The 16,003-nt window shown below is 34.8% G+C and overlaps 1 protein-coding gene across 1 annotated transcript in view; it reads right to left on the bottom strand.

Moving 5' to 3' along the window:
- The window catches only part of LOC136028856 (NEDD8-conjugating enzyme Ubc12-like), a 34,904-nt gene extending 27,873 nt beyond the window's left edge, over positions 1 to 7,031 (bottom strand). The window contains exon 1 of the mRNA XM_065706792.1: positions 6,839 to 7,031. Coding sequence (XP_065562864.1) covers positions 6,839 to 6,941 — 103 coding nt within the window. The 5' untranslated portion in view covers positions 6,942 to 7,031. The remainder of the gene's footprint in view (positions 1 to 6,838) is intronic.
- Positions 7,032 to 16,003: the final 8,972 nt, after the last annotated feature.

Below are 16,003 nucleotides of genomic sequence, written 5' to 3'. Positions count from 1 at the left end.
GAACCTCATCAGAATCTTAAAATTCCAAAAATAATTTTACAGCTCTATTCTGAAGTTTTTGTACTCTTTTGAAACATGTTACAAAATTACTTGCCCATATAAAGCATCCATAGCTAATATATGGACAAAATATAGAAAAATAAATCATTTTTAAATCTTTTTGGGGACTAGATTTTAATTCTTTGAATCACCCCAAGACCTCTGCTTAATTTTTCAGCTATCGCATTTGAATGGTTTTTCCATGACAGGTTTTCATCAATTAAAAATCCCAAATATTTTGTTGTTGCTACACTTTTTATCAAATTTCCTTGAACCATGATTTGACCATTTCCAATACTTAACGAAAGTCTAGAGAATATCATGAAAAAAGTCTTAGAAAAGTTTAGGGTTAACAAACTTTGTTGAGAAAAAGTTAGAAACTCAGATACAGCATTATGAATTTTATTATACAAAACATCAAGTGAAGGTGGAGCTAGAAATAGCAAAGTGTCATCTGCAAAAAGGATGACACCAGCCTCCAAAAGGTAATGCTTCACTCAATCAATAAAAATGATGAAAAGAAGGGGTCCCAGGATTGACCCTTGAGGAACCCTGCACTCTAATTTCTTTTTTGAAGATAAAAATTATCCATTCTGTACTATGTGACAACGATCATGTAGATATGATGAAAACCACTCAAGGCTTGAATCCTTCACCCCAATCGAGTCAAGAGCTCGATCCCATCAAAACTTTGAGATAGCCATTTTGTTCATCATAGTTGAAAGGTCCAATAACTATGCGTTTGGGTATAACATGACCCCCATAGCCCCAGGGGAAAGGTCTTAAATTTATCAGTTTGTCACTGGTTTATGCATAGTATTTGTTATTGGGATGCATCCATACATTTTCGGGTATAGGAAGGAGGAGGGGACAAATTTTCTTCTGGCGTTTTTTTCACAGGGAATTATTCATGGAAAGGATTAAGAAGATGTCTTCTATTATTATAAAATCCTTGTCATTGGCAATTCTATTAATATTTTGGAGCAATAGTAATGCTGATTTGGAGTCAGAAAGACAGGGGATATTTTCAGATTCTATGTTAGGATTTACAAGTGCATCCAAGGCCAGGCGAATGGCACACAATTCAGCAGACAAAATTGAAGATCCCAATGACACCTTGCACTTTTTGCTAAAGTTTGAATTTTGTCCCAATTCTTTAAGAACAACTCCTGAAACTCAACTTGAAACTCAAACTTTAGCATAAAGAGTGAGGTGTTGAGGAGGGGGCAACCCCCTTTTTATTTATATTAATTTCTTGTCGTTTTAAGTTTTAATATTACTCCTTACTTTCAGTTGAAAAAACTAGTTTTATTTAATTTAATTGACTATAAGTGATGATCCTTGAACTTACATATGAACAACAATTTAGAAACGTAAAATATTTATTCAAAAACACATTATCTGTTTGGTATCCTCAATACTGTATAATCTGCTTAAAAAACTTTAGCATAAAAAGTGAGGTGTTGAGGAGGGGGCATTCCTCTTCAGATACATACTAGTTTCTTGTTGTTTTAATGTTGCCCCTTACTTTCAGTTGGAAAAACTTGTTTTTTTTTTTAATTTAATTAATTAAAAGCGACAATCCTTGAACTCACATATAAACAACAATTTAGAAACGTGAAATATTTATTCAAATACACATTACCTGTTTGGTCTCCTCATTACTGAATAATCTGCTTAATAAGCAAGATACCTGGCTCAATCTCCATTTAATTGACTGCCAAAAGGCTTTTGATCTTGTTAATCATAATGTTTTAGTTGAAAAATTGCTTAAAGAATTTAAAATACCTCATTTTCTAGTTAACATTACTGCATCCTTTTTGTCAAATAGAATTCAATTTGTTAGGTATAAAAATGTTTATTTTGATTCACTCCCCATTTCTTGTGGAGTTCTACAGAGTACACCTTTAGGTCAATTACTATTTTGAGTAATTATCAACAATCTTACTAATAAATCAGTTGATTGATGGATGTTTGTGGACAACATGTCAATGCTCAAAAGGTTGTGAAGAAATATTAATGGCCCTGTAATGGAAATTCTTTAAGATGTTGCACACATGAAGCAGCTCAGTCAAAAATGAATTCTCAAAAATTTAATATTATGACTCAAATTTCTTAAATTAACGCTGTTTGCAATATCAATACTTCTACTGCTTGAGTATACTTGCCTAGTATGGCATTACAGCCTTACAATAGATCAGTCCAATTGGCTAGAATTTATCCAAAAGACATCCCTGAGAACTATTTATGGTTGAGGCAAAGTGCCTTACATTCTCCTCCTTAAAAACTTCATCTCCCGACCTTGGCAGTCCAAGGTGTTACTCTGTCCACTTTATTTGGGAAAAATCTGCATCTTAATCAATGCTGTCAACTCCCAGCCCCCTATTTCTCAACAAAGCCCCATTTACCTTAATTAAAAGAGCACAAAATTCTGGTTCTGAATCTTATAAATACAAGACCTGAGCAATGTAGAAAGAGCTTTATACAGATGTTTCATGAAATACTGTAAATGAAAATTGTACTCTGATCTTATAATGTGTCAGTTTGTTTTAATGACTAATTACCCTACTTTGTTTTATTTATCCCTTCCAAATATTTGGTCCAACAGTATCACTTTTATTACTTTGCTGGAATAACATAAAATACAGATGTTACATGCACTGTTCCACTTCAGAAACCAAGAAAAAACAAAGACATGACACATTCAAATGTAACATATGGAAATAAGTGTGAAATATAATTGATCAAATTAGTTTGCACATATTGTTTATCAGTTCATTCTGATAGCTTTAGTACCTTTAGATTGACTGATTAACTAGGCTGGTTAGGATTGGCTGATTACAATCTTTAAAAACTTCATTTAAAATGTCTAAACTTAGAAAAATTACTATTTGAATATAAGTAGTAATGCCTACTTGACTACAACCAGCCTACATCATTATTCTTTTCATGGGCCAGTATTATCTTTGAGTGTGTCTGTGATTTGGATACTTTGCTGAACTTTAAGTTCCTAAGTGATGTAGTGTCCTGATATACTTTTTATGATTGTCATTTTGCTTGCTGACTGAATTTTTTACATTTACAGGTGCTTGGGCTGGATTAAAAACTTAAATAGGCTTGACTTCTGTTTGGCGTCAGATCTGGGATCCACTGTATTTCCCAAAATGACCAGTAACCAGGTGGTATCTAGTATTGACAAGTATTTTGATCTGCTAAGGTCAGCAATAGCATCTTCAAATATCAGAATTAGGTGATATGAGCATTTAGTGGCCTTGTTCAGGTCAACAGGGTCAATGCAGTCACACATTACCATCCTATTCTACCAGCACCACTAAGTTTTCTGCCTTTTCCATGACTCTAATATTTTTGAGTCTATCCAGCTCTGGTTTGAGTTTGCTTTTCATTGCAATGGGGTTCTTTCTATCTCAATAGGCTGTTGGAACTGATCCTTTCTTGAGATGAATCTCACACTTGCCTTCTATTATGCCAATAATGGAGAATAACTGTTCATACACTTTAATGAGAGGTTTTGAGTCTAGAACAAATTTTTGATCTTTTTTTGCATTGCTGTAAACAAGGGGCAGGCTTCACTAGGTTCATTTCTCAACTTGATTTAAATTCTGACAGGAACTGAATTATCCCCAACAATGAAAAATCTGTGCTTCTGTTCAATGCTTTTGTCATGGTTGCATGATAGTATGTAGGTTCTAATAGTTGGAATTGTCAATCAGCAGTAGCCAGTTAGTTTCTGTCTTGTTGGTTATATTGGTGATTTTGGTACAAGGAGATCAAAGTGGTGAAAAGAAGTGATGTTTGCCTGATTTGCAGTAGGCTAATAATCTTGAAGCTAATTTTGGTCTGATTATTGGTCTTCATTGTAATGTGAGCCTCATTATTATTTATATATCATTCAGTTGTATCTGAGGCTCACCTGGCTAATCCTATTCAATGGCATTTATTGCTTTACTTTGACATACCTTTCCAAAGTGATTTAGCTTTTTGCATTTTTTTTTTCCTTTTGAAGGACATATATGACCTGGACCATAGATTCCTCTATAAAAATAGCAATCAGTCCCTTGGAATCTTAATTATGCATCTTTTGGACTACACAATCTGTAGACTGTATCAACTTTTGTTAGATTGGTGGATTGTGGGAGCTATTCTCAAATGGTTTGAGCAAGGCTTTTGTCATTTCATATACTCTACAAAGCACTGTTGCTGTTCTAGAGTTAAACTGTTGAATTCTGCCAGCAGTTTCAAATGTATTCTTGCATTATTGATGCCACATACAATTTTGTCCCCTGTCATTTCATTGTAGTCATGGTATTCACATAGCTATACCAGTAAACTCAGATCTGTTATGTATTTTTTAAGTGTTTCTTGTCCATGTTGGTTATGTTTCTGAAATTTTGTACCAAGCAAACTTTATGTACATTTTTAGAGCTCTATGTTCACAAAATTTCACAAGACATTTACTGATTTTGTTCTAGTTTTCCTCCTCAAGTTCAAATTTTTATAAAATATCTCTTTGTTTATCATCAATCCATACAAGTAGATAAACAGAATTGATCTTTTTTATTTTTCAAAATGAGGGCAAAGAAACATAAGTTTATTGTGCTCTATAAACTTTGACCATTCTTAACCAAGACTTTCTGATTCCAACTAGGTTGCAGATGGTGTTATTTTTTCCATAATTTTTATTTTAACATCTAATCATGCTTCTGGCACCATGCAAAAGTCTAGCTGATTTAATTTTCAGCAAGTCTGGTATTAAACCTGATCCTGAGAAACAATACACAATCAATATTATACCAATCTAAAATCCTAAGAGGAACTCTAACTTCTACTTGGAATGCTGAGCTTTCTCTCAAGATACATACCAAACCTAACAACTCAGAATCAACCATTGTGGGACTTAATTAAAACAAACATATTCAAGTAGAAAGACAGCACTTACTTTAACCAGAGACTAACTTTGCTTTCTTTGATAGCACAAGCCAATCCTAAAGCCCAAGGTTGAATGCTCTAAACCTGGATTAAGAGCACAAATCTCTACAAGTGGAAAAATCTTTGCATATCCATTGAAATCACTGGCAAATCTGAACAGACCAACTCTCAATCAGAAAGATGTAGTTCCATAATTTATGGTTTTCAACACATTAATCACTGCCAGTGCAGAAGGACAAGTCACATCATTACCCCCTTGAATCAGTATTAACAAAGCTTCTTTATGCAGCATCACCAAGGAATTAATGGTTTTTAAGGTACATCTGGCCCTAAAAATTGACATTCAAACATAGGGCCAGTAAAGAAATCCCTGTTGCTGATGCACTTCAAAGACTCTCTACCAGACAATGACAAGAAAATAAATGAAGAAACTGAAATCTTTGGACACTTGTTTGTGAAAGCGCTAACTGCTACAGATAGCAGATTTGAACAAATCACTTTAAAATACCTTGCTGGGATATACTTTAGCCTGTAGAACCATCTCTAAAAGTTTTATTTTCCTAACCTAACCCCTTTCCAAGATAGCCAAGTCACTAAACTAGAATTTCTAGTTTAGTGACTTTTGGCTATCTTGGAAAGGGGTTAGGTTAGGAAAATGAAACATTCAGGGATGGGTCTAATGGCTAAAGTATGTCCCAGGAAGGTATTTTGAAGTACCTACCTCTACTCCTTCTCCATCTAGAGGGTCCTGACCTTTAAAAATATGTGTGTTATAAAAGTGAAACCTTGGAAAATAATCTTCTGCTTGAACAAAGTAAAACAAAATTATTTTCTGTTTCCCAGCTTTACTCAATCCCAATTTACAAGATTTTAAAAATATACAATTACATTTCTTAAATTTTGTCAAAAATAAACATTGATATGGCTCAGAAAGGCAATGGGTAACTGAAAATTAAGGTTAAATGTTGTTTTGTCAAAATTTCAATAGGTATAATAGACCTGTTATGTAGGCAAATTTCAGGGCCCTCTACAGGGAGAAGGAGTGAAGGTGGGCACTTTAAAATACCTTTCCTGGGATATACTTTAGCCTGTAGACCCATCCCTGAAAGTTTCATTTTCCTAACCTAACCCTTTCCCAAGATAGCCAAAAGTCACTAAACTAAAATCAGTCACTAAGATCATGAGCAGCAACATGGAAAAAAAAGTCATTCTAGAGGCATAGCCTGTTCCCAACATTCAATAGCCTACTGGTGTATTTGCTAGGATCTCATAACAAACAACAGTATAACCTTTGGAAGTCCTAGAATACCTGTTCTAACTGATTTATGAAGTAGGCTAATATCTTAAAGGATTTACACTCAGTGCATTTGGGTGCAGACTGGACAAAGCAAGGAGTGAGAATGATTGTTTACTGGCCAGACATTTGAATAAACATTGAGTTTCATCTGCAATTATAATGCCTTTATTCAGACAATGACTGGCATCCTAAGCCCCCTCACTAAAAAGACAACATGTTGGATGCAACCTATTGAAGTATACCTATAGTGAAAACAGTACACAGCAACCGTCAATTACTGCAGCCTATTTTGGTGTATAGGACGTCACCAAATACAATCAAAAATTTCACCTAGCCTATTTGAGATGGGTGGCCAGCCATTTACCTAACCTAACCCTTTTCCAAGATAGCCAAAAGTAGCTAAACTAGTATTTTACCAGATATACTTGTGCTTCTGAAATTTCTATTCATCTAACCCAAATACTTAGCGAAAAACCTCTCAATAAGAATTTTGCCAAGGCTAGACCTAAGTGAAGTGTTAAAGGTCCAGTTTTACCTAGAGAAGAATTCGCCTACCTTTTTGAATTCTTAAATGAGCAGCTGAAGCTTTCTTTTGAGTCGGCCTTCCTGATAACTCCCCTTCTTTCCTTTGGTTTTTTAGGGTAAAAAGTTTAATCATGTTGACAAATTAAATTCTGATTGTTTATCTTGCTTTCTTCCCCATGCAGCAATATTGCCAAGATAAAACAAAAAACAAAAGTACGTTTGAAAAATACGTCACGTTTGAAAAATACGTCAGGAAATAAGGCAGCGACTTTAAAAGCTGGAGTAACCATAGCCATTTCCTAAATAGATAAAATTGCCGATGCTAAAGTAAAGAGTTTTATCCAAATTTCATGGCATACGGTATGCCACGCGCATGGTGCTTTTAAGTGTACTGGGCGAAAATTTTAGGTCAGTTTTTAATCTTTTTATGTTTGGTTATTTCAGACTTACCGCCAATGTTTCAAAACTAGCAAAACAAAACGGGGGTCCTTGTTACACTTAACTTCGCACAATTCTCTTGAAACAAATCTAAGTTGCAGCGATAGCCCTCAAAACCGCGTTCTCAAAACCCATACAAAGGAAACTTACCGTCTTACGGCTTGAATGACAAAAAAAAAATTATTGACTTGGAAAACAAGATAAGTTGCTTGGACTCTGTTATCCTGCGTTATTCTACGTGTTTTACTACTCTTGATACTTTCTTAAGAACGTGGACATCTGTTAGTAATTTTTAATATATTTCATGATTTGGATTTGTTTGATATTTTAAATCTGTAATAAATGGAGATTTATTGTATGCGATGTAAAAAAGTTACTGCCACTAGACTTTTCAGGGATGGATGATTTTCATAAAAAATTAAAAGAACAGGTTTTACTATATAAAAAACTAAATTTAAAGAAGTGTTACAAAAGCAAAACAATCGTAATTCTTATACCATCCAGCTCATCATACATTTAAAAGTTGACTTGTTTACATTCATAGTGTCCATGACCAATTGCAAGCAGATTTGGGTGATATTCCTCAGTATAAAAGGGAAAATGACAATTTTAATTAAGTTCTTACAGTAAATTACATAAAAAAAAACTAGTTTTTTTAACTGAAAGTAAGGAGCGACATTAAAACTTAAAACGAACAGAAATTACTCCGTATATGAAATGGGTTGTCCCCTCCGCAATCCCTCGCTCTTTACGCTAAAGCTTTTAATTGCTTTAAAAAGCAGAATTGTGGCAAAGAGTCAAACTTTAGCGTAAAGAGCGAGGGATTGCGGAGGGGACAACCCATTTCATATACGGAGTAATTTCTGTTCGTTTTAAGTTTTAATGTCGCTCCTTACTTTCAGTTAAAAAAACTAGTTTTTCTTATGTAATTTCTGAACGTTTTTGAATTAATGCATGTTTGATTTTGGCTCTCCACACATAAATTATTAAAATGAAATTTGCATATTAATTCCTTTTTTGGCTAAATGGCTTTCTCTTAGTTTTGATCAGACGATTTTGAGAAATAAGGGATGGGAAAGGAGGCCTAGTTGCCATGCAATTTTTCGGTTACATAAAAAGGCAACTATAAATTTTTATTTTTAACGAATTTTTCTATTAGTAAAAAATATACGTAACTTAAGAATTATCTAACGTAACAAACTTGTATATTCTTTAATTTTTATTATGTATATGAGAGGGTTTGTACCCTCGTTAATACCTCGTTCTTTACACTAAATCGCAAGTTTTGTCCCAATTCTTTAAGAATGACCCCTGAATCAGAAAGGCCGTAGAATGAATAGTTGAAATTACTAAAAATACTATAGCATAAAGAGCGAGGTATTTATCTCCTCCTAAATACCTCGCTCTTTATGCTAAAGTATTTTTAGAACCCCTCACATGCGTAATAATCTCTGTTCGTTTTAAGTTTCAATGCTACTCTTTACTTTCAATTGAAAAAAAAAATTTCCATGTTTATTTTTTCATTGTTTTTTTATAGTAATTTTAGAAAATCCTGCGCCCTTTTCATTGAATTTCTGTTCCCCCATGACACATTTCTCCATGGAAAGATCCTCCCACATAGCCCCCTCCCCTCAACCCCACCCCCAAAACCAAAAAAAAATCCCCTGAAACCGACTCTACACTTCCCAATAACCATTATTATATGTAAACACTGGTCGAAGTTTGTAAGTTGCAGCCCCACCCCCAGGGACTTTGGGGGAGTAAGTCATTCCCAAAGACATAGTTATTATGGTTTTTGACTATGCGGAACAAAATGGCTATCTCAAAATTTTGATCTGTTGACTTTGGAGAAAAAATGAGCGTGGGAGGGGGCCTAGGTGCCCTCTAATTTTTTGGTCACTTAAAAAGGGCACTAGAACTTTTCATTTCCGTTAGAATGAGCCCTCTTGCGACATTCTAGGACCACTTGGTCGATACGATGACCCCTGAGGAAAAAAAAAAAAAAAAAAAAAAAAAAAAAAAAAAAAATAAACACGCACCCGTGATTTGTCTTCTGGCAAAAAATTCAAAATTCCACATTTTTGTAGATAGGAGCTTGAAACTTCTACAGTAGGGTTCTCTGATACGCTGAATCTGATGGTGTCATTTTCGTTAAGATCCTACGACTTTTAGGGGGCGTTTTCCCCTATTTTCCTAAATAAGGCAAATTTTCTCAGGCTCGTAACTTTTGATGGGTAAGACTAAACTTGATGAAACTTATATATTTAAAATCAGCATTAAAATGCGATTCTTTTGATATAGCTATTGATATCAAAATTCAATTTTTTAGAGTTTTGGTTACTATTGAGCCGGATCGCTCCTTACTACAGTTCGTTACCACGAACTGTTTGATGATTGTTTATTAAATATGTTTGGTGTATCTCTTTAAACGACAAAACAGGTAAGGAAATTTTTCATACTCTTAGGGGTTTATTTGAAAATAGAAAATTTAAAAATTGTATCAGATATAGGTTAAGAATTTATTATGAAATACGTTAATTATTTTTTAAGAGTCATCAAGCTCATTGGTTTTTATGTCAAGTAGAATTTAAAGCTTAAAGAGTTGAACGGTTTAATAGAACAATCAAAGAGAAATTCCGGAAATATTTTACTCACAGCAAGGCAACACGTAGGATAGATGTATTAATTTCTTTCATTGGCAATACTGAGAATTGATATCATCTATTTATCAACATGAAACCAATAAAAGCAAGTAAAGAACTGAAATAAAAACAACGTGTACATTAAATTATTTACTAATGCCAAAGTTCAAAAACAAGGTATAAACAAATTAAATGTTGGTCATTGGGTTAGAATTAATGAAACTAAGGATATTTTTGATCACGGTTACCTACCGATCCTGCAACTGAAGTGATTTGAATAGCTTTAGTGGAACATACAATCCCTATAAAGTATGAACAGTCGGATAATACTGTTGAACTCATTATTGGTGGTTTTTTAAAGAAAAAGAACTCTCGGAAGTTATTCAATAGAGACTTTCATTCTATAAATGAATCCTATAAAGTTAAATAAATTATTAGCAAATATAGTGAAAAGTAGAAAAATAGGAAGAAATATAATTCAAGAACGTGCCTTAGAGCAAGCTGGATTTTGTGACAATGCTGAAAAATTGGGTGATTCAAATGTTAAAGCAGAAGATGAAAATACAAACATGATTACAGGTAAATTGCCTCTCATTTGGTTGGACTATCCGTCTTGGCTTTTTTTTCAAGGAATGGAGGGAGAAGAGTCACGAGTATAGCGAATTCTTAAGGCCCAAATACGGATGTCTCCCGCAGAATAGCTATAGCTACAATACTTACAACAAAAGTCAAATAATAATTCAAGATTAAACTATGTTTAAATTAAAATGAATAAATAAATGAAAGCCGCGGAAACGAAATTACAATAAAATAAATCAAATAAGCTGGAAAAGACGAAAAAATGACCATATACAGAAATACTGCCAACTCCAATTATGCATTATAAAATCCAAAATTTATTTGAACTAAACTTAAATGTTTCCCCTTTATCAATAGTATCCTTCATTTATATTAGTACCTGTTGTATGTTTTTATGTTATGACTACGTATTTAATTTTTTGTAGTTTAGGGTCTCATTCATTCTTTAATAGTACATTCTGGTCACTTTGAAATTGAATTATTGTTGATTTTTATTTCTTTTGATCCTAAGTTTAATGCAGCCTTTACTTTTTCTTGAAAACTTCGTTTTCAGAAGGCCTTTTAAAATTAATTTCTAATAATATTAACAAAAAAAGCATATTCACAATTATTGAACAAAACAATAAATGAATATAGATTGACAGTTTAATATAAAATAATATATATATATATATATATATATATATATATATATATATATATATATATATATGTATACATATATATATATATATATATATATATATATATATATATATATATATATATATATATATATATATATATAGATATATATATATATATATATATAAATAAGTTGTCTGTGTGTGTGGGTCTGTCTGTCGGCTGCCGTCATGTTTGTGTGTTGACTGACGTCATGAAGTTAGTTGTCGTCATTTTTGTTATGACGGTGACGTCATTAAAGATATTTAAGGCATGCGTTCACGTAGAAATCTATTAATGTTTAACTGTAAAGTGACTGATGAACTTACAATGGCAACAGCCGAGGAAGATGCTCAAAGAGTCTAGGCCAAAAAACTTGCTGCTGATGAAGAAAGTAAGAAAAGAAAGCGTGCCGAGGAATCAAAAGAACAGCAAGGAAACAGGCTTGAGGCTGATAGAGAATGTAAGAAAAGAAAGCATGCCGAGGAATCAAAAGAACAGCAAGGAAACAGGCTTGAGGCTGATAGAGAAAGAAAGAACAGAAAGCGTGCCGAGGAACTACCAGAGCAACGCGAAACCAGACTTGTCGCTAAAAGAGAAAGTGAAAAAAAAAAGGCGTGCCGAGGAACTACCAGAGCAACATGAAACCAGACTTGCTGCTAAAAGAGAAAGTGAAAAAAGAAGGCATGCCGAGGAACTACCAGAGCAACATGAAACCAGACTTACTGCTAAAAGAGAAAGTGAAAAAAGAAGGCGTGCCGAGGAATCACAAGAACAGCAAGAAATCAGGCTTGCTGCTGATAGAGAAAGTAAGAAAAGAAAGCGTGCCGAGTAATCAGAGCAACCTGAAAGTTTTCGCCCGGCATTCAGGTACAGCCCAGTCGATGATGGTAGCTTGAGTAGATGTGTTCAAATCGGGACTATGTCTAAAATTTGTCCCTATTGCAAGGCCGTGAAATTCAATGGTGAAACAATGGGAATGTTTTGCGCCTCAGGAAAAGTTAAACTTCCTCTATTGGCTGCACCACCAGAGCCATTGAAGACTTTCCTTACTGGAACTACGTCAGAATCTAAGCGTTTTTTGTCATAAATCAGAAAATATAACTTATGTTTCCAAATGACGTCGTTTGGAGCCCAAATCGAAAATCCAGATCAATTTATGTCTACTTTCAAAGTAAAAGGGCAAATTTATCATAGAGCAGGGTCCCTTCTACCATTCTCAGGCAAGAATTAAAATTTTTACAATTGTACTTGATCAGTGATAGAAATTCTGAATTGAATGCACGTTGCGAAATTTCTCCCAACGTTGAAAGGACAATCGTTTCCCAATTGCAACATCTTTTCCACGAAAATAATAATTTAGTGCGTCTTTTTAAAACAGCCATCGATTTGATGCCTACTGATACGCATAAAATTGTTATTTCCGCTGACAAAACGCCTCCTGGCCAACATGTGCGTAGATACAATGCTCCGACTATCGACGAAGTGGCAATCGTTATGGTCGGTGATCAGTTTTTACTTCGAGACATTATTCTTCATAAGCGAAACGCTCAGTTGTTAAGAATTGCTGAAACTCATCGATGCTACGATGCCCTACAATATCCTATCATTTTTTGGGATGGAGCCGACGGCTATCACTTTAATATTAAATTGATGAGTCCAGTCACTAGCAAAGAAATGAATAAGAAATGCAGTGCAATGCATTATTATTCCTATAGACTAATGATTCGGCAGGATGAAGAAAATTATATTTTAAAATGCCGTCAATTGTTTCACCAATTCGTCGTTGATATGAATGCTAAAATTGAATCAGAACGTTTGCTATATATCCGCCTGAATCAGACCAAGCTCCGCTCTGAACAATACATTCATTTGCGAGATGCAGTTATAAATGACGGTAATACCACAAACGTTGGAAGATTAACAATTTTACCTTCGTCATATGCTGGCAGTCCCCGTCATATGCATGAATATGCTCAAGATGCTATTGCGTATGTTCGTCTCTATGGTCGTCCAGATTTATTATTACATTTACATGTAATCAATCTTGGGACGAGATACTGCAGCTTTTACTTCAAGGAAAATCGGCGGTTCATAGACATGACATTACGGCCCGTGTCTTCCGGCAAAAGTTGAAATCACTGATAAACTACATAGTAAATTTTGAAGTGTTTGGGTCAGTGCGATGCTGGATGAACTCAGTGGAATGGCAAAAACTAGGTTTGCCACACGCACATATACTAATCTGGCTACATAAAAAAATTACTTCGAACGAAATTGATGATGTGATTTTCGCTGAAATACCTGATGAAAATGTCGATAAGGGTTTACATGATATTATTGTAAAAAATATGATACATGTGCACCAAAGGAAGGTGCACAAAGCAATATTCTCGACTTTTAGTATCCAACACAATTACTGGCAATGATGGTTACCCACAATATAGAGGAAGATCTACTGAAGATGGCGGTAAAACAGCAATAATAAAGAAGCGTAACGGTACAGGCATCGAAGTAGATAACCAGAGGGTTGTTCCATATTCCCAATTATTATCAAAAACATTTAATGCACACATAAACGTTGAATACCGTAACTCCGTAAAGGCAGTCAAATACATATGTAAATACGTCAACAAAGGCAGTGACATGGCAGTTTTTGGCTTGTAGCCGAAATCAAAGATATCGACGAAATCGTACAATATCAGGCTGGAAGATACATAAGCAGTAATGAAGCTGTTTTGCGAATTCTTTCATTTCCGATACATGAACATAGTCCAGCTGTTGTTCACTTAGCGGTACATTTACAGAATGGTCATCGGGTTTATTTCTGGGAAACCAACGTGCAACAAAGAGCCCTGAATCCACCGGATACAAAGTTAACCGGTTTCATTTCGCTTTGCAAAAATGATTCTTTTGCAAAAAAACTGCTGTATACTGTAGTGCCTTCATATTACACGTGGAATACTAAAAATAAAGTATTTGAACGTCGAAAACAGGGTAAGTCAGTCGACGGCCAACCTACCATCTTCAAAGATACCACGATAGGAAGACTCTACACCGTTCACCCCAATCAACATGAATGCTTCTTTCTACGCCTGCTTTTGGTGAATGTACCCGGTCCGACATCCTTTGAGTATTTGAGAACTGTAAACGGTACTATACATGACACTTACCGTAGTGCATGCCAAGCTCTGAATTTATTGGAGAATGACCAACACTGTGATAACTGCATCAATGACGCGTGCGAAACGTCAACTCCAAGTCCAATTTGTGCATTGTTTGGCATCATTTTAACAACTTGCTCTCCATCAGCTCCTAAAGAGTTATGGGAAAAATATAAGTCAAAATGTCCGAAGATATGCTCCATCGAAAACAGTTAGAGACGTCGGATATGACTTTTGATTTTACATCAGAAATTTATAACTACACTTTAGTTATTATAGAAGATTTGTGCGAACGTATGGCAAACAAACCTCTTCAGGATTTGGGAATGCCTTCACCTAACCGTATTGCTGCTGTTTTGACATGTGTAGAATTGGATCGTGAACAAAGTTACAGTACGAGTGATCTATTGTCGTATGTACAAAATAACATTTCCAAGTTAACGTCGGAACAAAAAGACATTTATGATACGATAATGCATTGTGTAGATAACAACGTTGGAGAAATTTTCTTTTTGGATGCGCCAGGAGCTACTGGTAAAACATTTGTGATAAAACTGATTCTGGCATCAATTCGATCAAAAAATGATATAGGATTGGCAATTGCGTCGTCCGGAATAGCCGCAACATTTCTGCCTGGTGGAAGAACTGCTCATTCCGCTTTGAAATTGTCTCTGAATTTGCATTCTACAGAAACTCCCACGTGCAATATTTCCAAATCATCTGGGATGGGTAAAATATTGCAGCAATGCAAACTTATTATTTGGGATGAGTGCACAATGGCACACAAAAAAATCGCTCGAGGCTCTGGATCAATGCTTGAAAGATTTGAGAGGGAAGTCGAAACCCTTTGGCAGCATATTAATATTGCTTGCGGGAGATTTCAGGCAAACATTACCTATAATACCTAGATCAACTCCTGCAGACGAAATGAATGCTTTCCTGAAAAATTCTAATTTATGGGCACACATAAAAATATTAAAATTAACTACAAATATGCGTGTCCGATTGCAAAACGATGACTCTGGTCAAACATTTTCAGATCAATTGCTGGCAATTGGAAACGGAAAGCTCCCAGTAGACTCAATTTCAGGACGCATACAACTACCTGCTGATTTCAGTAATTTAGTGATGTCCAAAAATGAATTGATTGAAAAAGTATTTCCGAATATTCTAAAAAATTATAAAAATAATAAATGGCTAAGTGAAAGAGCGATTCTCGCACCCAAAAATATAGACGTCCGCGAAATCAACAATATTGTTTTGACCAAGATTCGAGACCAGGCAGTCCTTCACAAGTCAGTCGACACAGTTTTGGAACCAAATGAAGCGGTTAATTATCCATCTGAATTTTTAAACTCCATAGATCTTTCAGGGTTTCCACCACACGTGCTACAACTAAAATGAGGCGTACCAATAATACTTTTAAGAAATATCAACCCACCAAAGCTTTGCAATGGCACGCTACTTGCCGTAAAAAAACAATGGAAAACCTAATAGATGCCACAATCTTGACAGGGCCTTTTGAGGATGAAGCTGTTCTTATTCCTCGCATTCCCATGATTACAACGGATCTGCCTTTTCAATTTAAAACATTGCAATTCCCAATTCGATTAGCATTTGCAATCACCATTAACAGAGCTCAAGGTCAATCATTAGAAAAATGTGGTATAGATCTTAATACTGATTGTTTTTCCCATGGATAATTGTAC

Source organism: Artemia franciscana, chromosome 7 (assembly GCF_032884065.1).
Source record: "Artemia franciscana chromosome 7, ASM3288406v1, whole genome shotgun sequence".
Taxonomy (NCBI): Eukaryota; Metazoa; Arthropoda; class Branchiopoda; order Anostraca; family Artemiidae; genus Artemia; species Artemia franciscana.
This window is presented reverse-complemented; position numbering and strand designations above follow the sequence as displayed.